Source organism: Peromyscus maniculatus, chromosome 22, assembly GCF_049852395.1.
Source record: "Peromyscus maniculatus bairdii isolate BWxNUB_F1_BW_parent chromosome 22, HU_Pman_BW_mat_3.1, whole genome shotgun sequence".
Taxonomy (NCBI): Eukaryota; Metazoa; Chordata; class Mammalia; order Rodentia; family Cricetidae; genus Peromyscus; species Peromyscus maniculatus.
In genome coordinates this window covers 31,844,909-31,869,329 of record NC_134873.1, presented here as the reverse complement: position 1 = coordinate 31,869,329, position 24,421 = coordinate 31,844,909, and the positions used below count along the sequence as shown (strand labels likewise).

At 51.5% G+C, this 24,421-nt stretch overlaps 1 protein-coding gene and 1 long non-coding RNA gene across 4 annotated transcripts; one reads left to right on the top strand and one right to left on the bottom strand.

Annotated features, from left to right (window-relative positions):
* Positions 1 to 282: 282 nt before the first annotated feature.
* On the bottom strand, positions 283 to 7,586 carry LOC121825099 (uncharacterized). Of its 2 annotated transcripts, none has more exons than XR_013047078.1 (3): positions 7,464 to 7,586; positions 5,587 to 6,275; positions 283 to 1,549 (listed from the first exon to the last, which is right to left on the bottom strand). It is a non-coding gene; the product is annotated as an uncharacterized LOC121825099 (long non-coding RNA). The 2 variants fall into 2 exon arrangements; XR_013047079.1 differs by having other exon boundaries at positions 7,315 to 7,472.
* Positions 5,991 to 15,327, top strand: Rrm2 (ribonucleotide reductase regulatory subunit M2). 2 transcript variants are annotated; one of them, XM_006976612.4, is made up of 12 exons: positions 5,991 to 6,067; positions 6,959 to 7,081; positions 7,867 to 7,983; positions 8,103 to 8,177; positions 8,490 to 8,636; positions 8,915 to 9,031; positions 10,125 to 10,258; positions 11,575 to 11,669; positions 11,791 to 11,924; positions 13,375 to 13,479; positions 13,564 to 13,677; positions 13,766 to 15,327. In XM_006976612.4, exons 2-12 carry the CDS (start codon positions 7,076 to 7,078, stop codon positions 13,916 to 13,918), a joined length of 1,197 nt encoding a protein of 398 aa, XP_006976674.2. In that variant the 5' UTR covers positions 5,991 to 6,067; positions 6,959 to 7,075; the 3' UTR covers positions 13,919 to 15,327. The 2 variants fall into 2 exon arrangements, with proteins under 2 accessions (XP_006976674.2, XP_006976675.2); XM_006976613.4 differs by lacking the exons at positions 5,991 to 6,067; positions 8,103 to 8,177 and having other exon boundaries at positions 6,890 to 7,081.
* The last annotated feature ends 9,094 nt before the right edge of the window (positions 15,328 to 24,421 follow it).

Here is a 24,421-nt window from a genome sequence, read left to right as displayed (position 1 = left end):
GCGAGTATTTCCAGCACTGCGCGCCCACAAGGGGGCGCTCTCCCTGCGGAGGCGATGTCCAGGTGATGCTGTCCACTTGGCTGGCCCAAGGTCACAGACTAATTGCTAGGTAGAGCTCTCCCGCTTCCACGGTGGGATATGGGGGTTGTCTGTAGACGCCGGCAGACACGGAACCTGCTTACATACATGTAAACAACGCACAAAAATGCAAATACTTTTCTGGTTAATTCTGCTTACATACATGTAAACAACACACAAAAATGTAAACACTTTTCTGGTTAATTCAAACAGTAGTGGTTCAGTTGTTTCTTTTCTTTCTCCCCCCCCCCCCCCACCTTACTTTCTCTCCCAAGCATGGATTGGTTTCCTTGCAGGAAGCTTAAAATAAAAATGTGAAGGCTTATAAACGCTGAGCTTCCCTGTGCCTCCAAAGCACGTGTGCATTCTTCCCCGCCCCGCCCCCCTTCCCGGCTTCAGACTCCTTGAGCATAAACTGCATTTCCTGCCTTTGTTTTATTTTTCGGTTTTTGGAGGGTGGGGTGGGGCTGGGGCCTCTCTGTGTAGCTCCAACTGACCTGGAACGATGTAGACCAAGCCAGCCTCAAACTCACAGAGATCTGCCTGCCTCTGCCTCCCGAGTGGAATGTTGGGATTGAAAGCGTGTGCCATCACGCATGTTCATTCCTGCCATTTTCCCCCTCACCTACAGCTCTGTCTCCACTGATAAGGGCTCAGTTAACAAGTGACTGCTGTGTATGGACCTCGTTCAGGGATGCACTTTAACACTGAACAGCACTGATGAAAACGTACTCCTGACTCTGAAGGGGCCCAGGAGGTGTGCGGAGGGGGAGATTGCCAGTGTTACAGTGCATGGGAAGGGGACTGGTGTGGTGGATGGGGATAAAACACCAGGCATGTGGTCCAGGAGCCGTTGACCTGTTTATTATTTTCCTATGTGGCCAGTTGATGTAAGTCGGAAGTCTTACATTTGAGTGGAGACTTGCAGGAGGTAGGGAACGAGGTTCGCCAGACTCCCTCAGGAAGCTGTGTCTGGGGCCCAGGGAAGAGCTAGAGAGGACCAGCCAGAGGCTGGGTCTGGGATAGATGCCTGGGAACAGGAGTGGGCCTGGAGAGGACTTAGCTTTGTGCCTGCTGGGAGTGGGGAACCCACGCCTCTGAGCTCTGGATCTCTGCTTTTCCCACAATGCTTCGTCTGCCCACTTCCGGGTGGATACTGCCCTACGGTCTCCAGCTGTCATCCCATCCCCAGTGTGAGTCTCCTGAGTCACCTCTGTATCTCTCCAGCCCTGCTGTGCTCAGCTGCCGGCCCAGCCCAGATAAACTGCTGTCAGGGGCAAGGCTTCCAGGAGGCAGCCCGGCCTGCCGGGACTGTGAAGGGTGGGTCACTGTGACCTGGGAGAACCTGGGAGAACCTGGGAGAAGGTTCGCAGCCATCATAACAGCTTCTACCCACTGGTGCTCACAGCTTGCTAGACACCACAGGGCTGCCGCTCTCCAGATGCCTCACTGCTGAGCACTAATAGCACATCTGGAGAAAAAAAAAAACAAATAAATATTTATTATTACTATGTGCTCAACATCCAGCTTGAGGATCAAGCTCAGGTTGTGGGGCTTGTGACCTAAGTTTTTTTTTCTTTCAAAGATTTATTTATTATGTATACACTGTTTCTGTCTGCACGCATGCCTGCACACCAGAAAAAGTCATTAGATCTCATTACAGATGGGTATAAGCTGCCATGTGGTTGCTGGGAATTGAACCCAGGTCCTCTGGAAGAACAGCCAGTGCTCTTAACCTCTGAGCCATCTCTCCAGCCCTGTGAGCTAAGCTCTCTTGCTGCTGGGCCATCTTGCTGGCCCCAGGGGACCATTTGACATGAGGGAGGTGAAGGAGAGTCAGAGTCCATGCCGGAGAGCAGGAGATCCGCAGAGGGAAGAGTCAGCCCGAGCCTGTGGACTCCAGAGACTCTAACCCAGGCCCTGTCTCTGTCCAGATCACTCCTCCAATGAATCTGACCTGTAAATGTTCTCAGTGTTTCTAATCAGAGGGGTTATGTGACACAAGGAGATATGAGTGTTAATTTTGCCCCAAATTCTACACTGTCAGCTATTAAAATGGCTCTATAAGGTTGGTGCTCATGGTGGCTCATAGCCACCTTTTTCTGACCTCCCGGGCACCAGGCACACACACGTGATGCACATAGACATGCATGCAGGTACAGCACTTAATACACAATGCACACACATACACAAATACTCAGATCTAAAAAAAAAAAATTAAAAGTTCATGCTTAGCCAAAGGATGGGGGATGGGTGATAAATGTCTTTAATCCCAGCAGGTGGATGTTTGAGTTCGAGGCCAGCCTGGTCTCCAGAGTGAGTTCCAGGCCAGCCTGGTCTCCAGAGTGAGTTCCAGGCCAGCCTGGTCTCCAGAGTGAGTTCCAGGACAGCTGGGGCTACACAGAGAAATCCTGTCTCCAAAAAGGAAATCCCACATGACTGGCTGAGTCAAGGGCATCTAGTGGATGAGTAACAGGGACATTTCAGCCTCTCCCGTTAGGTCTTTCGCTCTGTCCCACTGGCCACTCTTGCAGGAACACTTCTGGGAAGCTCATTATTGTGTCACTGTAAGGCTGATTTTCCTGGGTTTTGCCTCCCACTCACCATTTAGCTAAGATGAGCGGGTAGTCAGAGTGGCCATAGGCGTCTCATCCATCCCAATCTGATTAAGCCCTTCCTTCCTCCCCTCTCGCAGAGGGATTTCTATCCTGCTAGCAAATCTTTGTACAGGTTGTTCCGGGTCTTCTAGTGCAGAATAACTTTGGAGTCCACTCCCTTCTCCCACCCTGTAAACACACACTTCGTATTAGAGAGAAGTTACTAGCAGAGACTCGGTAGAGGGCTAGCCCCGGGGTTCAATTCCCAGCACCATATAGACCAGGTATGACGTCAACCAGGCATAGTGGCACATACTTGTGATCTGAATACCTGGGGGGTGAGGACGGGAAGAGCAGGGTTTTATTTGTTTTCTAAGACAAGGTTTCTTTCTCTATGTAACAGCCTTGGCTGTTCTGGAACTTGCTCTGTAGACCAGGCTGGCCTCAAACTCAGAGATCTACCTGCTTCTGCTTCCCAAGTGCTGGAATTAAAGGCATGCACCACCACCACCCAGCAAAGATCCTGTCTTAAATAAATAAATAAGGATTTTTTTTTTTAAAAGACTAAAGTGTTGGGGCTGGAGAGATGGCTCAGTGACCAAGAACACTTGACACTCTTGCGGAGAACCTGAGTTCAGTTCTCCACACCAACATGGTGGGTCACAGTGGCTGTTAACTCCAGTTCCAAGGGATCCAACACCTTCTTCTGGCCTCTCTAGGCATACATACATGTAGGCAAAATACTCATACACATACAATAAAATAAATCTAAAATAAAATAAGAAGAAACTAATCTGTAAGCTAAGTATGGTGACGCACACCTTTGATCCATGAGTCAGAGGCAGCCAGATCTCTGTGAGTTCAAGGTCAGCCTGGTCTACATAATGAGCTCTAGGTTAGCCAGGGCTACCTAGTGAGATCCTGCTTTAAACCAGTCAGTAGTGGCGCATGCCTTTAATCTCAGCACTCAGGAGGCAGAGGCAGGTGGACTTCTGTGAGTTCAAGGCCAGCCTGGGCTACAGATCGAGCTCCAGGACAGCCAGGGCTACACAGAGAAACCCTGTCTAGAACCTCCCTTCCCCCGAAATAAACAAATGTTATTGTAGATGATGCCCTCTTACTCTTCATCATTTTGACAGTTGATCCTAAAATTAAATCTATTCTCCAACACCACAATGCTATATTTATACCCAAGAAGAGTAACCACTTGCTGTATAATCTAGTATTCAGTTGTGGAAGAAATGTGAGGGGCCAAGATCAGACTGGAATTGCTTGTGGCAGCCCTGACCACTGCAGAGGCAGGAGGCTGCGGAGGAAGGGGCTTGGACTAGCACGGCACGTGCCGTCGGAACCACAAGCGGGCAGAGGCCACCTCAACCTCGCACAAAAGTACTTCTGTAAGCACAGCTCAGTGTTCGGCCTTGGCCTCTCCTCTTACTGTTAGTCGCTTTGGCAACAGATTATTATCTTAATAATGTGTGATGGTGTCCTAGGATGTTGGATCCCCTGGAACTAGTTTTGGATGGTTGTGGGCCACCACGTGGGTGATGGGGACCAAACCCATGTCCCCTGAGAGAGCCACAAGGACTCATAACCACTGAGCCAACTCTCCAACTCCCTAAATTCTTTCTTATTTATTAATTTATTTAGAGATCGGGTCTCACTATATTGCCTGAGCTGGCTTGGAGCTCACTCTGTAGCCCAGGCTGGCCTCTAAATGACAGATCCATCTGCTTCTGCCTCCAAGTGCTGGGGTTAAAGGTGTGGGCCATCTCCCCCTGTTCACGTTTTCTGTACGTTGGGAACATATGGAATGAAAACTGATGTTGCTGTGGTTAGGAGTGACTGCCACCACCTTGGGCACAAGTCACTTTCGAGTGTTCAGAAGAAAGCAGTGAACTTCACACATGCGCAGAAGGCAAACAGTAAACCGGAAACAGCAAATGGACCCTGGTGGACAAACCCTGGAGAATTCACTGTTTCTTGCTTTCTTTTTTATTTTATTTTCTGGGGGGACAGGGTCTCTCTATGTAGTCTTGGCTGTCCTGGAACTCACTCCGTAGACCAGGCTGGCCTGGAATTCAGAGATCTGCCTGCCTCAGCCTCCTGAGCGCTGGGATGAAAGGCACACGTCATCCCCCCCTGCTCACTATTTCTGTGTGTTGGGAGCATTCCTAACAAAAAGGTTGTTCCTAACAAAAAGGTTGTGTGTGTGTACGTGTGTCTGGCAGGATGGCTCAGCAGCCAAGCCTACCTCATGAGTTCCATCCCTGGGACCCCGCAGAATAGGAGAGATCCAACTTCCACAAGTTGGCCTCTGACCCTCACACTAGTGGGTCCCACCATATCACACAAAATAAATTTCCAAACAACAACAAAAGGAGTCAGAGGGTGTCCAGTGGTGCCACTCAAGGTGCTTGGGACCTTGGGAAGTTTCCATGTCTCTCTGGCCTTTATTTCCTTATCTATAAAACAGGCCTAAAAATACTATTTTTGAAAGGACCAAGCAGAGGTCATAACAGGCTGCTCAGTCTTCTCTCAGAGATCAGGCCTCAATTTCAGTTTCCTGAGACTTGAGCAAGCAGTTTCTGGGAGGGCCGTGAACAAAAGACATAGTCCTTGCAGTAGCTCCCTTTCTGCACGTACTCTGACTGCTCAAGGTTCAGCCAGTTGTTTACTGCCTGGGACCCCTCACCAGCTTAGTTTACTATCTGGGACCCCTCACCAACTTAGAGCTACGTGCATGGGTCAGTGTGACAGCCTGGGCCACTGAGTCAGGCCCCACAGTCAGAACGCGTTAGGCCAGCCAGCCTCCATGGCCGCTCAAGGCCAAAGCCTGCCCCAAAATGGTTAACTGTAACCCCCAACCAACCCTAGCCAATTAAAAGTTACTAACATGGTTGCCACTCACATAAACCAATCCTCAGTCTGTTCCTGTGTAGTCTGTAGACCCCAAGGTCCCTTTGCTTTAAAAACCGTGTCCCATTGCTACTGAGGTCTCTTCTGCTGTCAGACTGGCAGAGTCCAGAGTTAACTCTTTGCTTTTGCATGGGATTAGGTCTCTTGGTGGTCTTTGGGGAACTCTGGGTACAACAATTTTCCCTTTTCATCTGGATTTAAAATGTACATGACCGTGTCCAGCTGTACAGGGAGAGGCTGTGGGTGCTGGGTCTACATTTATGTCAGTCTGAGGCAGGCAGCTGAATGGCTTTGCCCGAAGCCCTTGATCTTCCTGGGTCCTCCGTTTCCCCACCACGGCCAAGCGAGCGCGGGCTGAGGCTTGCGCTCTGAGGCTTGGCGGGGCTTGCAACGTTCAGATTGAAGCGGAGCCGACCAATCACGGTGCAGAGGTCAAAACTGGCGCCCAAGCCAAAGCGTGGAGCTCCTGACAGGTCCGGGCGCCAGGAAGCAGAGGCGGGGCTGCCCATTCAGCTCTGCCGCTTGGCGGCAGGAAGAGGCTCTTCGTAGTTACTACCCGGGAGGAGAGACTGGCGGCGACCTTCCCCTCCTTCTTTCTCCAAGGGATGGGTGTTATTTTAGCAGTCAGGATCTCGTGTGTACTGAGAACACCAGGAGCAATCAAAGGCGGCCCTCGGTTAACTGAAAAGTAGAATGTGAATCAGGCATTTTATACACACACACACACACATACATTTTAATAATTTTGTTAGAGATGGTAATGGCAACAAACCACCACCACCAAAAAAAAAAAAAAAAAAAAAAAATGCTCATCGGTATGGCCCAGTTGGCTTAGCATGGAAGAAACCCTGGGTTTTGTCCTCAGCACCGTAAAATTGCGCCGTGGTGGATGGCCTGTCTGTAATGTCCACACTTGGGAGCTGGAGGCAGGAAGAGATCGGTTCAAGGTCATCTTCAACTACACGTGGAGGTTGAGGCCAGTCTAGGATGCTAAGATCGTTCTAAAAGGGGTCAGGGGGGACCACTTGTTTGGGGGATGGATACTGGTGTGTGTGTGTGTGTGTGTGTGTGTGTGTGTGTGTGTTGGTGCAAATGACCATCTCTGCCATTTGTTTCAACTGCAAAGAGCCGCGGGCGAGGCGGAAAACAGAACCGTCTGCCTCAAGTCGGAGCCGCCCCTTTGTGTTGGGTGATTTTTCACCACATCTACCTCGAGAGCGCTTCAAGCAGAGAGGAGCCTCCCTCACCCCCCACCCCCCGAGGGTGTCGGCAGTGGGAGCATCCCCAGGCTGCACGTCCCTCCCCGGGATCTCAGCGTTCCCTAGCCCGCATCTAATCTCTGGTATCTCGGTGCCCCTCCCCAGGGCAAGTCAGAAGAGCCGGCTACAAAACCAGATGAGGACGCGAGTTCCTGTCTCCACCCTGACCACTGGAATTTTCAAACTCGTCTTCCGACTATTGGACGCCCAGCGAGTCGTAAAATGAACGTATGGCTCGTAATCATCCCCTGAACTTTCTGGAATTCTTTTTTTTCTTTTTTTTTGGCTCGGCCTGCAATTTCTAGAACAGGCGGGACACAGGGGGACCAGGGCCTGACACTACCCCCAAGGTCGTCCCCGTACCCCTTGAGTGGGTTTGAAGGCTTACCACGGATCGCCCTTTTTATTTTCATTTTTAACGGGAACCCTCGTTTAAAGCCCTCCCCACGGGGACCCCGAACCTTTAAGAAACCAGGTCCCGGGTGATTCTGGAACTGCGGCCCTAGCCGGACCCCCCAGCTCCCCCCCGTCACCCAGACTAGGGACGCAAGAGACGGGGAAGGCGACGTGTCCCAGCGCCCCGCGGGGTCTCGCCACCCACGGCACCCACCTCGGCGGCAACGCCCCCGCGTTCCCGCGCCCCGGGTGCTCTCCAATCGGGGAGCCGCTCGCCACCCCAAAACGGTTCCGGCCCCGCGAGCGCCCGCTCGCCCCGGGGCCGGCGCAGACTCGGTGGAAGTGGGGGCGGGGGAGGGGGGGAGGTCTTTGTGCCGAAGGCCGGCGGCGCAGCTCAAAATCTCCCGCGCTCGGCGTCCGGGGGGGCGGGGCCCAGCCTCGACCAATGAGGAGCGTCGGGAGGCGCCGGCCACGCCCCTTCCCGGGCGCTGGGCGCCGGCCACGCCCCCTCCCGAGCGCGCGCGGCGCCGGGCTTTTAAAAGGTGCTGGGGCCGGGCCGGCTCGGCTGCAAAACTCCCGGGGTTCCGGCTACTTCGCTTCTCCTCTCGCCGCCTCAGCCGCTGCTCTCGCTCGCCATGCTCTCCGTCCGCGTCCCGCTCGCCACCATCACCGACCAGCAGCAGCTGAAGGTGTCGCCGCTGAAGCGGCTCAGCCTGGCCGAGAAGGAGAACACGGTGAGCGAGCAGCCGCCCGGGTGCAGGCGGGGTTGCACGGGGCTGGGTGTGGGGTCCCGGGCCCGGGCAGGGTGGAGGGCTTCCCACCGCCGCTCACACGCACGCATGTGTCCCTGCAGCCCCCGGCCGTCAGCGCCACTCGCGTCCTGGCCAGCAAGGCTGCGAGGAGAATCTTACAGGACCCGGCCGAACCGGTGAGTGGCTCCCGGCGAGGCTGAAAGTGTTGGGGGTCCCCGGAGCTGCCGCCAGGGGGCGCCCGCCGTTGTTGGCGCCAAAGCTGCATTGTCCCAGCTGTCTGTCCGTCTCTCCCCTTTCCCGCCAAAGTGTCTTCCCCGGGTGGGCCTCCCTGCGAGGAGGGTGACACTTAGCATGCCGTGTGACAGCTGACCACAGGAGGCATCGACAGCCCTTGAATGTATTTGCTCTGATGAGAGACGCTGGAAAATTTCCTATGGTTCACTTGGCATTTTTGGGGGTGGTGGGTTTTTTTTTTTGTCACCCGACAGGAAAGCAAAGTCTCTGCTAACCCCAGCGTTGAGGATGAGCCGTTACTGAGAGAAAACCCCCACCGATTCGTCATCTTTCCCATCAAATACCATGACATCTGGCAGATGTACAAGAAAGCGGAGGCCTCCTTTTGGACGGCCGAGGAGGTAATCATTCAGGGCTTGCTGGGTCAGAAGGCCCCTGCGTGGCCAGCCTTAAACGAAGATGCACCTGGGTTAAGCGTGGGAGTGGTTGCTGGCAGAGGTACCAGGTATTTTCATGAGCCAAGGGGATTCTGGATGTGAGGAACGCAGTCAGCAGATGGTGTAGGGGACTTGAATTTTTAAGGGTGTGGTGTGTGTGTGTGTGTGTCTGTCTGTCTGTGTGTGAGAGAGAGGAGCTCCTGCAATTTTATCCGGTAAAATTGTTAACTTCTAAACGTCAGGTGGACCTCTCCAAGGATATCCAGCACTGGGAGGCTCTGAAACCCGACGAGAGACATTTCATATCCCACGTTCTGGCTTTCTTCGCAGCAAGTGACGGCATAGTTAACGAGAACTTGGTGAGTTTGCGTGATGTACCTAGAATTCACTTACAGAGGTAGCAGTGGTGTTTGACTTTTATCTTGTTCTGTGAATGGGGGCCGGGGCGATGGCCCCACTCGGCGGTTAACACACTTCCTGCTTGTGCAGAAGACCCAAGGGCTGTTGTGAGTACCCCTATTGGGTGGCTTCACATCTGCCTGTGACTCCAGCCCCTGGGGGATCGCATGCTGGCCTCCTTGGGCACTTGCCTGTACATGCACGTACCCATTCAAAGGCGGCATACACAAGTAAAATAAAATCTTTAAGAACCGTGAATGTGTATGTTAGCATTCATCTTAGTTTTTCCTCTCTTAAGATGCAGTGGTAAGTTTTCTCTTTGTACCTACCACACTTTCTGTGGCTTTCTCTAATAATTTGGTTGTATATTTCTTATTATAAGTAGATTAACCAAAAGAGAATGGGTGAATAATAAAATGTTAAACCCTGCCAGGCCTGGAGAGTGACTCAGCGGTTAAGAGCGCTTGCTGTATGTAACTCCAGTGTAATTTCCACTGGATCTGACTGGCGCCCTTTTCTGGTGCACAGACATACATGCAGGCAAAACACCTATGCACATAAAAACACAGTTTTAGCCGGGCGGTGGTGGCGCATGCCCAGAGGCAGGCAGATTTCTGTGAGCTCAAGACCAGCCTGGTCTACAAAGTGAGTTCCAGGACAGCCAGGACTGTTACAACAGAGAAACCCTGTCTCGAGAAACAAACAACAAAACTAACAGTTTTGTTAAAAACCCAGCAAAATCGGAGTCTTATTTCCTGATGGTAAATTGAGCGTATGACGTAAAATGATGAGCTTTATTGCAGAATCGTGAAAGAACTGTATTATATAGATAGGAGCAAACTAGTTTTTTATGTTTTACTTATGTTTTTGAAACGAATTCTCACTGTAATTCTGGCTGACCTAGAACTCTGTAAGTAGGCCAAGATGGCCTCAGACTCAAAGATTTTCCTGCCTGCAGGTGCCTGAGGGCTGGGTCCAATCCCAGCAGGCTCAGAGGGCAAAGGTGATACAGCCGGTGGATTTTCAGGTTTACCTTTATTTTATTACCACCAGGTGGAGCGATTTAGCCAGGAAGTTCAAGTCACGGAGGCCCGCTGTTTCTATGGCTTCCAAATTGCCATGGAAAACATACATTCTGAAATGTACAGTCTCCTGATTGACACCTACATTAAAGATCCCAAGGAGAGGTGAGTATCCACATGGTGTACGCTAAGGTACTCAGGACGCGTGAACTTACTTCAAGTAGTTTTGTTCATAAAGGGAGCATGGGCAGAATGACTGAGACTGTAGATCTTTCTAGTGCCCGTGGTCATGACTGCTTCGAGCAAAGGGTCTTAAGCTCACTTTATTTAGTTACTGGAATAAGGTCCAGTGTGTGGTAGCTCACGTCTGTAATCCCGGCACCCCAGAGACCAGCAGCCGCATTGCCAAGAGAAGAGCTCTCTCACACCAAACAACACACCAGGAGAGGTGACTCAGTGGTTAAGAGTGCTTGTGGCTCTCTCTTTGCTTTTTCGAGACAGGGTTTCTCTGTGTAGCTTTGCGCCTGTCCTGGAACTCGCTCTGTAGACCATGCTGGCCTCGAACTCACAGAGATCCACCTGCCTCTGCCTCCCGAGTGCTGGGATTAAAGGCGTGCGCCACCACCGCCAACGCTTGTGGCTCTTTCAAATGATCTATTTTTGGTTTCTAGGTTGGGGCAGCTCACAACTGTTTTAAATTAAACACCTGTTGGGGGGGGGATATGATGCCCCCTCCTGGCCTCCACAAGCACTGCATGCATATGGTGCAAAGATACATTCAGGCAAAACACTCATACATAAAAAATTAGATTTAAAAACATGGCTATGCCGGGCGGTGGTGGCGCACGCCTTTAATCCTTAATCCCAGCACTCGGGAGGCAGAGCCAGGCGGATCTCTGTGAGTTCGAGGCCAGCCTGGGCTACCAAGTGAGTTCCAGGAAAAGGCGCAAAGCTACACAGAGAAACCCTGTCTCGAAAAACCAAAAAAAAAAAAAAAAAAAAAAAAAATGGCTATGAGAGATGGCTCAGTGGCTAAGAGTGCCAGCTGCTCTTCCAGAGATCCCGAGTTCAATTCCCAGCAACCACATGGTGTCTCAGAGCCATCTGTAGTGGGATCTGAGATGCCCTCTTCTGGTGAGCAGGCATACATCATACATGCAGGTAGAACACTCACACACACTAAATAAATAGACGTGGCTACAAGTGAGTATTAAAAATGGGGGGAATTACATACTCTCACAACTGAGTCAAAAGATGAATCTTAGGCCAGTTTAGTGAAATGTTACTCTAGACTAGGGACTATAGAAGAATAAAGAAGGCTTTTATGTGATGGAGGTAGGGGACGGAGAGTCGGTTAGGGTGGCCCGTCAGCGTCAGGATGGAAAGCTGATGTGGGGCAGAAGCAGGGAATCGGCCTACACTACAGCGGTTGTGCTATGGGGTCTGTGGTAGCGTAATCCACGCTGTGCTTCTGCCCGCAGGGAGTATCTCTTCAATGCTATCGAGACGATGCCTTGTGTGAAGAAGAAGGCCGACTGGGCCCTGCGTTGGATTGGGGACAAAGAGGCTACGTACGGTAAGGACACCTTTTCTCCCTTACGCCTGAACTCGACTGTCCAAGTAATGTCACTGGATGGTGGCCCGGGCTGAGAACACTGAGCCCTCACTGAGAACATTTTGGTATTGGCTCTTCCTAGGAGAACGTGTTGTGGCCTTCGCCGCCGTGGAAGGCATCTTCTTCTCCGGGTCTTTCGCATCCATATTCTGGCTCAAGAAGCGGGGACTGATGCCCGGCCTTACATTTTCCAATGAGCTTATCAGCAGAGACGAGGTGAGTATGTAATTGATCTGCAGCTCTTAGATGTGTGCTCCTGTGTCGATGGACAGGGACCTGAGACATGAGGAGGAACCACTTTCAAAGAAAGCATTCGTTATGTGCAGGTGTTGGCCTGTACCGGGCAGAAGGGAGTGCCATGCCCGATAGGAGTTACAGACACTTGGGAGCCTCCGTGGAGGTGCTGGGAACTGAACCAGGTTCCTGAAGGGGCAGTAAATGCTCCTCATGACTGACTGCTGAGCCCTCTCAAGTCTTGGGGATCCAGCCCAGGTTCTCATGTTTGCTAGGCAAGTATTCTTGCCACTGAGGCACATTCTCGGCCCTGTATCCACATTTAATGTGTGAATTCAATCATACGTATACTCAGCAAGCAGTAAAATACCTTAAGGAATGAATTGCATCTGCCCCTATTCTTAGTACATATGTTCCTATTACCCTGTAGGCTTGAATGCACAGACAAAAGCTCTGGATAGGATTTCTAGGGTGTCGTAAGACACCCCTTGTATGACTTTACTTACAGGCTAATTAATTGGTAAGACCCTGATGTGAGGTAAGAGTTTCCTTAGGATCCTGTAGGTCTTTGGAGTAGACGGAGGAAAGACAGGAGAAAGTATCTGTACTTAATAGTTGGTCCAACCTGAAAGGCAAGGAGCAGGAATCCCACCATCCCTGGAGCCCAGTGGGCAGGGCAGGTGATTCTCTTCCTGTGTAGGAAGATGAGCCCTGAGACTTACTGGAGCCTGATGTGCTAAGTAAGAGTCACTGGTTTACGGCATCTGAAATTGTATCTAAAAGCTACCTGACCCTCCTTGTTAGGAGAACTGGAGCTCGATGCTGTGTGGAGATAGATAGCTGAGCAAAGATAAGCCCCTTGGGAAAGCGGAAGGGGATAGGTCTGGCCTTACGCTATAGTAGGTGGCAGCTTTGACAGTCTTGAGTTGGGATAGCCTACTCCTTGGCATCATAATTGGCAGTTAAACACCTGCTTTCTTTTCTTTGTTTCTGGTTTCTGATTTTTGAGGCAGGGTTTCTCTGTATAATAGCCCTGGTTCTCCTGGAACTCACTCGGTAGCCCAGGCTGGCCTTGAACTCACAGAGATCCGCCTGGCTCTGCCTCCCCCAAGTGCTGGGATTAAAGGCGTGCGCCACCGCCGCCCAGGCCACTTGCTTTATTCTCCTCCATTTTTTTGTTATTTGTTGTTGCATTTTATTTTTTGGTAGTCTATAGCCTGGCTGGCCTGAAACAATATAGGCCAATGTGGCCTCAAACCCATGGGTGATCATGCCAGTGTATACTACCATACCAGGCTTAAATACCTTCCTTTTGACAAGCCACATGCTCTTGGTGTGGCCAGACTACAAAGATGGATAGAGCAATTTTAGTCCACATGTGTGAACAGCGGGCGTCTTCAGCCTCACAGTGGTCTTGAACGTTCCCTTCCAGGGTTTACACTGTGACTTTGCCTGCCTCATGTTCAAGCACCTGGTACACAAGCCATCGGAGCAGAGGGTAAAAGAAATAATTGTCAACGCCGTGAGGATAGAGCAGGTGGGTGATGGGTGCGGGTGGCCCTTGCACTTGCTGGCGGGGTCCCAGGCTTCAGGGTGCTCAGGAGCTCTGCTCGCCCTCTAGGAGTTCCTCACGGAGGCCCTGCCTGTGAAGCTCATCGGGATGAACTGCACTCTGATGAAGCAGTACATTGAGTTCGTGGCCGACAGGCTGATGCTGGAGCTGGGCTTTAACAAGGTAAAGTGTTATTTATGGCCTCCCAACCCCTCCCCCCCTTTTTTTTTTACTTGTTTTCAGGATTTATATCTTGATGTGACTTTTTCAGATTTTCAAAGTAGAGAATCCATTTGACTTCATGGAAAATATTTCACTAGAAGGAAAGACAAACTTCTTTGAGAAGCGAGTGGGCGAATACCAGAGGATGGGGGTGATGTCGAGTTCAACAGAGAATTCTTTTACCTTGGATGCTGATTTCTAAGTAAACTGACGGTGCTCTTTGCTGATTTTCCTCCCATTGTCATAAAAAAAAAATCAGCAAAAAAAACCCAAAAAAACAAAAAACAAAAACAGCCAATCAACTAGCTACACCATGAATGGTCATTAAATATGTTGTCCGGTGTCTAAAAGCTGTGTAGCTACCTCAGTCGGTGCTTTTTTTGCTAGTGGGTCACTAGAAGAAGAGAGATGTTTCACAACCAAAGGGGAGATCCTGCCCTTGGTCACCTTGGCTCACAGCGCCCGCTAACAGCATTGATCCGGCTCTGTGAGAGGCGGCCCTCCAGCAAGCAGGACTAAACATTTAGTTGCCGCAAGGCCGTTTAAAGATGTCAGCCTCTTCCACTCCTTCCTGTGGACTCTAGAGTTTACTTAAGTTTGTAAATAAAACAGGCACTTGGCACATAGTCGAGGAGGAGGAAAGCCTGGTTTATTTGGTTTCTAGACCAAGCACCAAGTGTTCTCTTTACCACTGATGGCAGCTGATGAAAATCTAAGTGATGTAGTCTGTCCTGTGCAATCTAGGCATTAGCCTGCTGGTGCTAGTCATGGACAGGGTGAATGTTACCCCAGAGATCAGGGCATCTCCTGCTTCATAGAACTTCCAGCTCTGAGTCTCTAGAAACCTAGGCGGCATTTGGGACACTTGCTGGTTAGCCCAGGCCTGGTCTTCATTTGTATGAAAAGCAGTATCTTTTTTTTTTTCCCAAGTTATACTTTGCTCCATTTCTAGTTTGTATGGAGTCCTGAAAAGACTTTATAAGGTAGGATTTTCAGTAGTGACCCACACACACTCTTGATTTTTGTCAGTAGTAAAGCTGTGGCTGAAATCTGCTCTCCTAAAAGATGCGGGAGACTTTGGATTGTGTGAACAAGTACTATTGAAATTTGATCCACTGATTAATTGACGAGACCTGGAACTTGCTGTGTAGACCAGGTTAGTCTCTTAAACTTGCCTATGTCTCCCAAACACTAGTATTAAGGTTTGTGCCACCATACCTGGCTTTACCCAGTGAATTCCTAAACACCAGAAACCAGTACTACATGGGCTGTTAATGTGTATTCCACTCAGATTGTCCGGCTGAAATACAGACCAGTAGATACAGCTCACAGCTAGTGTGGATTAATCTGCTTTTATGTGCATTGATCTGTTTTTGTGTTTAGGGAATAATCTAGAATTCACCTAGTGAGTTTGAGAGGCTGATTAGGGGTACATAAGTGGAATTGTCTTACATCAAAACAGCGAGAGCAAGTGTGTTAACTGCTGTGTATCAGCTGTTTGACCCCTGGTCGCTTTTCTTTATTGTTTGTACTATGAGATTGTTTATACTTTTTAAATTATTTTTATTGTTGAAATTAATAAAAAAAAAGTCAAAATTGCATGGCACACAAGTGTTAAGTGGTTTAACTGAAACTGTTCTTGATGTCAGTTCTTTGGGTAAAATTTACATTGTGTTTTTAGAAAGTTTCTCATTGAAGCTAAGGGGCTTGTTTCCTCCTTGTCAGCTCTGGGGGAGATTTTCCTCTTACATAGCACATGTAGGAAGTAGATAAACCCTGGGCCTGTGTGTGGGATCTGTGGCACCAGGTCTAGCCCAGGCTAGCTTCAGCCTCTTGAATGCTGGGATTACAGGTGTGTACTGCCATGCCTGACTTGGGATGGGGACAGTAAGATTGGTCTCGCATACGTACTCCAGGATGGCCTTGGATTCCCGAGGCTGCTCAGTCTTCCAGGTGTTGAAGTTCTTATTCTGATAACCTTGGCTAGGCCACTTTCTCATCCGAAAGCATCCAGCCACAGGGCTTCCAAGAGGGAGTGACTCCGATGTCCCCTCCAACTGGTGTGAATCGGTTCAGGCTAGTCTGTATTATCACAGTTCCGTCCTTGTCTCCTCACATTTCTACAGCCTCTGTGAACTGAGATACTGTCAAACCAGCCATTCCTGGGGCCCTGTCACGGCTTGCTGGGGGCTTTCTTGTTGGGCCCTTCTGGGCTTCGCTGTGGGGCCAGCACCCAGCAGTCCCTCCATGGGGAACTTGCTGAGTGAGTGGACCTGGTGTGCCATGCTGCAGAGGGATAAAGAAGGCCACGTGTGTTTCTCCACACCACCACATCTATGGAGGTGGCGTGGCTCCTGCCCTTGTGTGCTCTCGTTCCTGCTTCTGTACAGATGTGCTTCTCTAGGCACATCTGTACCGCCTAGCATGTGACCTTCAAGGGTGGGTGACAGGAGACGGAGAAGAGATGAAGTGTTTGGTCTGAGGTCTGTGTTCAAGAGGATGTAAACTGACTGGAAGGCCAGGGTGTGGCCAGGACCCCCTGGGGAAGGACAGGTTACTGCTTCAAGGGGATCCATTGTCACAGCAGCCTTGCCGTGGACAGACCTGGGGACAGTAGGAGGAACAAGTCTTATGCCATAGGGGAAGGGCCACTTGGATTGACCTGGGGTGCGCCTGGGCAGCCCATGATTGGTCAGCGCACCCTGTAAGCTCTTAGGCATTTGGGTCTGGAAAAAATGGGGCTACCTGGCGTAACCTTCAGAAAAGGGATCGGTGTGGGGTGTGCGTTGGTCTTAGATGTGGTTTTGGCTCTGTGCAAGCTCCAGACAGGTTTGTATAAGGCTGCACTTCATGGCATGGGAACACATGGAGGCCCTGTCTGCTGAGAGCAGATCTGTGAAACCTTTCTCTCCTACTCTGTTTACTAGTCATTGGCATGGCCATTAAGAGTGCACACTGCCGGGCGGTGGTGGCGCACGCCTTTAATCCCAGCACTCGGGAGGCAGAGGCAGGTGGATCTCTGAGTTCGAGGCCAGCCTGGGCTGCAGAGTGAGTTCCAGGAAAGGTGCAAAGCTACGCAGAGAAACCCTGTCTCAAAAAAACAAAAAAAAAGTGCTTTTGTGAAATGCAAACAAGATGATTTGCTAATACCCGTTGGCTGAAGGGCGCCCTCACTATCTCAGTGTTACTGGGGGACCAGTGGCCCCTACTGATAGTAGTCTGGAGTTCCCGATAATGGTTTTGCTTAACAAGATGTTCCAGGCCTTGAATGTAGGTGGCTGCAGGGTATGTATGTAGTATGGCCTCTTTAGATGAGACAGCCTCCTGTATAGACACCATCTTGGTGTCTGGGCATCACGGAGAACGCAGCTGTGACCCCCTCCATAGTGATGGGCAGCCCTCGGTCTCTTGGGGTTGGTCTGCCAGTTTTCAGACAGAAGCGATGATTGACAAAGGTGTTAGGTTTTATTTCTGCGAGATCGTTTAGAAAGTGAGAGACAGACAGAGGTGGCGGGCTGCCTGGCAGGGAGGAGGTGGATTGCGTGCTATGAAGTCTTTCTTTCTTCTTTTTGATTATCGGACCACTTTGCATTTAAAGAAATAAAACTGTTTTGTACGTGATGTAACACGTACAAAGAAAGAAAAAAAGAAAGAAAGAAAGAAGAAAGAAAAGAAAAAGAAGGAAAGAAAGAAAGAAAGAAAGATGTAACTTCTGAGGGGATTTCCCAGGGGGATCTTAGAGCCGGGGGCTACAAAGGTTCCATCCACCCCCTCAGTGGGGTAGGGGAAGGAATCAGCAGAACTAGGGGTCCACATCTTCCAGTTTTCCTCTATGATTCTGCTGGCCAGAAAAGGAGGCACAGAGCCTCCTCTTCCAAGGAGTTTCTGGGGTGCTGACCCTCTGGGGAACTGGGAGTCGGAACTCATGGGAACGAACACAGGCGTTGTCTCCCACTGGCCCTCCAGCTCCATACTCTTCCCCCCGAGACAGGGCCTGGAACTCATGTAGACCAGGCTAGCTCCGGATTCTAATTCCCCTGCCTCTGCTTCCTGAGTGCTGGATCAAAGGCATGCACCAGCACACCTGAGTTAAGGGCCTTCCTCTCTTGGGTCCTCTCTGCCCTCCTCCTCCTCAGACCTTCTTTCCTTCATCCCGGGGTCTCCGCCATGCCGACGGGAGATTGCTGGGTCAGGCAGCAGAGCTTGAGACCACGTCCTCGTCTGCGCCTGCTGCTCGCGGGTGACCAGCAGGCTGCACCTGATTCGGGGGCGCTTCTGACACCTAAGGCACCCCAGCCGTCACCCTGTGGTTATCCGTATGTGGTTACAAGGAGTGTCCGGTCAGATGTCCTGCCAGGCCAGAGAGGAGGCACTGGCCCCCGGTGGTGGGGTCCTCATCATTCCTCAGGTGACTGGCATGGCGGTGGAGCTACCCAGAGCAAATGCTGAGTGGATGTCCCAAGGGGAAGTAGGCCCGGCGGGAATCACTGTCTCTAGCCTTTGCTAGAATGGTCTCCATTTTTTCCCCAAGGGATGCCCCATTTGGGTGTCCCATAAGCATGACAAACTGCACCCCAGTTCTGCTTAGCTCTCGTACCCTGTTTCCCAGTTCAAGACATGGGGAGCCCCACCCAGGCTAAGGAGGTAATCCAGGCCTCACTGACAGCTGCTATTCTACCTGTGGCCAGGAGAGGGAGCTCCTGCCTTCCGACGTTCCTCACCGGGCATCAGGCCTCCTCTCGACATGGTACCATCACCTCTCACCTGACCGTCCTTGCTCATGGTCGAGGACGAGGAGCCCGATGGAGGGTGACATCATGTTGCATGACCTCGCCCTCCATCGGGCTCAGTCCAGGGTTTTTACCCACCCTCTCTGGAGTCTCTCCGACCAGAGCCGTCCCCCCCCCCCATTTCTCATCGGCCCTCTATCTGGCCCCACATCGGCTGTAAGCGCAACCCTTCGGCCCCAATTTAGAGAGCACTGGGAACCTTCCCAGACCAAGCCAAGCCAAGTCAGGACCCCTTTTGTAAACTCTGGGTCTTTAACGGTGTAGACCCGAGTTTATCACCCCAGAGGAGACTCTACATGCGTTTTAAATGGTTCAGGGAAGGGGTGACTGGCCTGGGAAAGCTGCTGTGTCCGGCGCATGCGGCTCACACCATAGGGACCACCTGAGGTTGTGAGTGCAGAGCCCTGGGCACCGGGATGGGTGGTGGTACTCGGGCTTCCCGTTTCTTCCCTTGTTTACCCTGCCCTCTCCCGTCCTGGCTGTCCTTCCTCATCCTGGCCGTCCTCCCAACAGCCGTGGGTGCCCATGGCACGCACCCAGGTTGCCATCTCCTCTCCGTTCACAGGTTTGCTTGTGACGGTCCTTCAACCTGCAGAGAGGCAGCTGGAGCGACAGGTCATGGGGCCAGAAAGCTCAGAAGAAGGCTGAGTCCCCGCCCACCCTGGCTTTCCCTCCTGCGCACGTCCCTCAGTTCTGAGCCAGGTCTGCACTGTGTCTTTAGTTGGAGGGACTATGGTAGGCAGCTTCCTCCTCTTTCACCCGCGGGCTCTCCCGAGGGCAGAGGTGAGGTCTCGGAGCTCTCGCTAATGCAGTTTGTTTCATTTGTAGTTTTCCTGGGAACCGGGGCTTGTGCAGATGTCCATATGATGGAGCCAGGGAATTAGCGTTATGGAACTGTTGACAGGACATCATTTGGCAGCCCTGTGCCTCGCCAGATTCCTGGGACTTTGGGCCACAGCTCCAGCTGCACACAGCTGCCCATCCTCTCCTAACACTCAGCCTCTGGGCCCCAAACATACAAGCAACCTTACTATTCTGGCCCTTCAGCGATTGCCCACAAACTGTCTGGCACGTAGGTGGGATTGCTATTTTTAGTAGCTAAGTTGTTGAGACATTGGAAAGCCTCTACTTCCTTCGGAACAGAAAGCTTCCAGAAGCATTTTATATCTTTGCTTCTGTGGAATTCAGGAGGTCATCTTTACCTGGGGAGCGTCAGCAAGTATGTGTGGGAGGACAAGGTTGTCTTGTGGGAAGAATCAATCAGCATTCATATGCTCTGATGGTGGGGGTGGGGTGGGGGTGGGGGATGGGGGGATTGGGAGGTGTGCAAATTCATTGCTCTGGCTGGAGGGTGGTGACTTTTTGTTGTTTGAGATAGGGCTTCTCTGTGCAGCCCTGGCTGACCTGGAACTTATTCTATAGACCAGGCTGGCCTTGAACTCAGAGAGATGCACCTCCCTCTGTCTCCCTTGTAGTGAAATTAAAGGCATCTGCCACCATGCCCGGCTGACGGTGACGTTTGAAAACTAGCTTGAGCACAAGAGTGGGGTCACCAGGGCTGCTGCAGGATTCAGAGGGAGACGGATGGTCTTTCTGTTGTAAGCAGATATCTGTGAAAGAGGAAGGCTGGAGTGTGATCGGTGTCTCAGGCACCAGGTGGACAGGTGGGGGACAGGGCCAGGTCTGAAGGGTCTGTTGTGCCCTCTTAGATTCATTTCTGTTGCTATGAGAAAACACTGAGACTAAAATCAACTTGAGGGAGAAGTGGGTTTCTTTCATTTTATTACAATCCCAGGTTACTGTCCATTGTGCGGAAGTCAAGGCAGGGACTGCCAAGCAGCTAGCTACTCCACACCCGATCGAGAACGGAGAGAAGTGAATGCACTTGCCTGCTTGTTTACACTCAGCTCCATCTCTCCACCCTTAGACAGAGCAGGGCTCCTTGCCTAAGGAATGGGGCCGCCTGCAGTGGGCTGGTTCTTCCCATACCAATTAACCTAATTAAGAGAGCCCTCCACAGATGTACCCACAGGTCAACCCAACGTAGACAGTCTGTCACTGAGATTCTCTTCCCAAGATGATTCCATATTGTGTCAAATTTATAGATAAAACTAACCATGGCAAGGGCCGTACAGTGTGTTCCAAGCCCCTCCAGCCCCAGAGACCGACACCATCAGATTTTCATTTCATAGAAGCCTCTGACTTATTTTTTATTTTGGTTTGTTTTCGTTGGTTGCTTTTTCTCTTTCTTTCTTAAAGATTTATTTATTTACTATGCATAGTGTTCTGTCTGCATGTATGCCCACATACCAGAAGAGGGCATCAGATCTTATTATATGTAGATGGCTGTGAGCCACCATGTGGTTGCCAGAAATTGAACTCAGGATCTCTAGGAAGAGCAGCCAGTGCTCTTAACTTCTGAACCATCTTTCCAGCCCTGAGCCATCTCTCCAGCCCCTGGTTGGTTGGTTTTTCAAACCAGGGTTTTTTTGTGTACCCCTGACTGTCCTGGAACTCGCTATGTAGCCCAGACTGGCCTCGAACTCAGACGCACCTGCCTCTGCCCCTGAGTGCTGGGATCAAAGGCGAGCACCGAACAACCTGGCTTGTTGCTTTTTGTTGTTGAGACAGGGTCTCCTTTAGTCACGTAGCTCAGGCTGGTATTGAACTTACAATGTCGCTGGCCATGACCTTGAACATCTGTTCTCACCATGCCTAACCCATGTGGCACTGGGGACTGAACCCAAGGCTTCAGACATGCTAGACAAGCACTCTGCCAACTGAGCTATAAGCTCCCAGCTCACCAGCTCATTTTTTATGTGGAGACCAGCTGTGTGTCAAGAGCAAGCCACCCCGCCATGTTCAAGGCACTTTCCCACGTTCTGTTCTCTTTTGTCTCATTTTATTTTATATATTTTTTAAAGATTTATTTATTTATTATGTACACAGAAGAGGGTGCCAGCTCTCATTACAGATGGTTGTGAGTCACCACGTGGGTGCTGGGAATTGAACTCAGGACCTCTGGAAGAGCAGTCGGTGCTCTTAACCTCTGAGCCATCTCTCCAGCCCTCATTTGTCATAATTTAAATGCTTGCAACCCTCCACATTGATTTCCTGCCTCTCTCAATAGTCTGACTCTGCGGTGTTTATCGTACTGGATTGCAGAGGGACGAGCCAGAAGCCAAGGCCAACACTGATGAAATTGGCCAGCGCTCTGGAGCCAGCCCTGGGGAAAACAGGTCTCAGAAAGAAGGTTCCATTGAGGTGCTGTTGCCCCCTAGGACTTAGAGGTGTCTCTGGTCTGGAGGCGCTGTATGTTCTTCTCAAGTGACATGGTATGGCTCCCTCACAAGAGGCCCTGCATGCCACTGTGGGGGTCTGTGGAGGATCAGAACTGTGGTTTCATAACTCACACACACACCGTCTGGTGCCTGAAAACCACTTCATTAAATGTCATGTGGATTCAAAATAGAATTATATCTCTGAGACAAAGCCCATTGAGCCAGGAGCCAGCACAGGATTGGAACAGGCAATGTCTCACTGGAGCAGGGACTACAAGCCGGACGGAGGCTGCTGTCTGGGGGCCAGCCCACTCCATTCTTTTCTCCGTTCACATCTGTCTGGCCTTCCTAGATTTGGCAGGTGACCTCAGAGCCCGGGGGTCTGCAGTGCGTTGGAGGCAGCCAGGGATAAAGGAGGACAGGTCCTCTGTCGTACTCTCAGATGAAACTATGCAGCTCAGAGTGCTCCCCCTCCATGGCTGAGTGCTCCTCCCTTCCCCACTGCCCCAGCTGGATCCTCAGCTGCCTCCAGGGAGATGCTCTGGGCCGGGAGCATGGACCTGAGGCCGCACTGCTAACGAGAAACAGAGCTGGTTGGCACATGGGCTCCAGGGCTCCAAGCCCAGCCCTTGCCTTGGCCCAAGCTGCCCCCGTCCCTGAGCACCTTGCTTTCAGCACGAGAGGGTCGAACTGCAAGGGCATGAGTGGATTTGTTAGGGTGCTTGGGGGAGGGCTTTTGGTCCTCCATTTTTAAGGCTTCTTTATAATTCTAACGTGTGTCATGAAATCCGGATGGAAAGAATGGTCTTGTGTCTGCCGTCTGTCCCCAACCTGCTGTCTGTCCGGTCAACCATTGTGGGAGAAGGGGTCTGTTAGCCCAGACTCTGCAGCCTAGAGTACTCCTCCACCACAGCTGAGTGCTCCCTGTTCTGTCTCAGCTGCGGTCTCCTCCCTCCTCCACTGTCCCAGATGAATGCTCCTCCCTCCCCCACTCCCCAGATGAGTGCTCCTCCCTCCTCCACTGTCCCAGCTGAGTGCTCCTCCCTCCCTTCTGCCCCAGATGAGTGCTCCTCCCTCCTCCACTGCCACAGATGAGTGCTCCTCCCTCCTCCACTGTCCCAGATGAGTGCTCCTCCCTCCTCCACTGCCCAGATGAGTGCTCCTCCCTCCTCCACTGCCCCAGATGAATGCTCCTCCCTCCTCCACTATCCCAGATGAGTGCTCCTCCCTTTCCTCTGCCCCTGAATGATTTTTTTTTTCTTTTTGACTTTTCTTTTTCTTTTTTTGAGACAAGCTTTCTCTATATAGCCCAGAATAGTCAGGAACTCACCACGTAGACCAGGTTGGCCTCGAACTTACAGAGATCCACCTGGCTTGAGTGCTGGGATTAAAGGTGTTCACCACCAAGCCTAGGGGTTCCGGTGTTGCTATTGCCCATGTGTGTGTGTGTGTCTGTGTGTGTGTGTAGTATGTGTGGTGCATGTGTGTGTGTGTCTGTGGTGTGTGTGTGTGGTGTCTGGGTGTGTTTGTGTGTGTGTGTGTGGTGTGTGTGTGTGTGGTGTCTGTGTGTGTGTGTGGTGTGTGTGTGTGGTGTGTGTGTGTGGTGTGTGTTTGTGTGTGTGTGTGGTGTGTGTGTGTGTGTTTGTGTGTGTGTGTGGTGTGTGTGTGGTATCTGTGTGTGTGTGTGTGTGTGGTGGTGTGTGTGTGTCTGTGTCTGTGTGTGTGTGTGGTGTGTGTGGTGCACGTGTGTGTGCAGAGGATGGAAGCCTTCAGCTGACACTGATGTGTTCTCTGATCTCTCTCCACCTCACACCCTGAGGCAGGCCCATCACAGCCTGGGGCGCACTGTTCAGGTTAGTCTGCCTGGGCAGCTTGCTCTGGCGTCCACGCTGGGGTTCTGTGGGCCGCTGTGCCCGCCTGGCTTTCCCACGGGTTCTGGGGATCTGAACCCGGGTCCCTGTGCTGTGTGCCTCACTCCGGGTCTGTCCTCCTCACGTGATTGATTTCTCCCTTCAGGCCTCGGTTCATCAGCCTGGGTTCTCTCGTGTGCTCCGCCTGCTCTCAGGCCCTAATGTCCCCTCTCACTGCCCCTGCTTCCTTGATGACTGCTTCACTCATTTTTGTTGTTTAATTGGCAGTGAGGGACTCGGTGGCAGCTCCCGTTGGGTCTGGTGACATCCTTGCTGGTAAGCTGTCACCTCCTCCTTGCCTTCCCTGTCCCTCTCTCCTTTCTGTTCTGTTGTCCTGTGGCAGCTTTCTGAAGGTTCCTCCCTGGCCTCTCCTCTCTTCCGCCATCTTTTACCTGAGGATGGTGAATGAGGGGCCTAGGACCTGTCGAGACCAGGGCACTCACTGTGTCAGGGCTGTTGGAAACAGAGGCTCCCCCTCCTCCTCTTCCTCCTCCTCCTGCTCCCCACCTCCTCTCCCTCCTCCTGCCCCTGCTCCCCACCTCCTCTCCCTCCTCCTGCCCCTGCTCCCCATCTCCTCTCCCTCCTCCTGCTCCCACCTCGCCCTGTGATCTTTGCTCGGGGCAGATACGGTTTATCTGGGAGTCTTCGCTCTCTTGACTTCCCTGCTTTATCCAGGCTGCCAATGCTGCTGTTACAAGCTCCGGTGCTCCACCCCGGGTGCTCC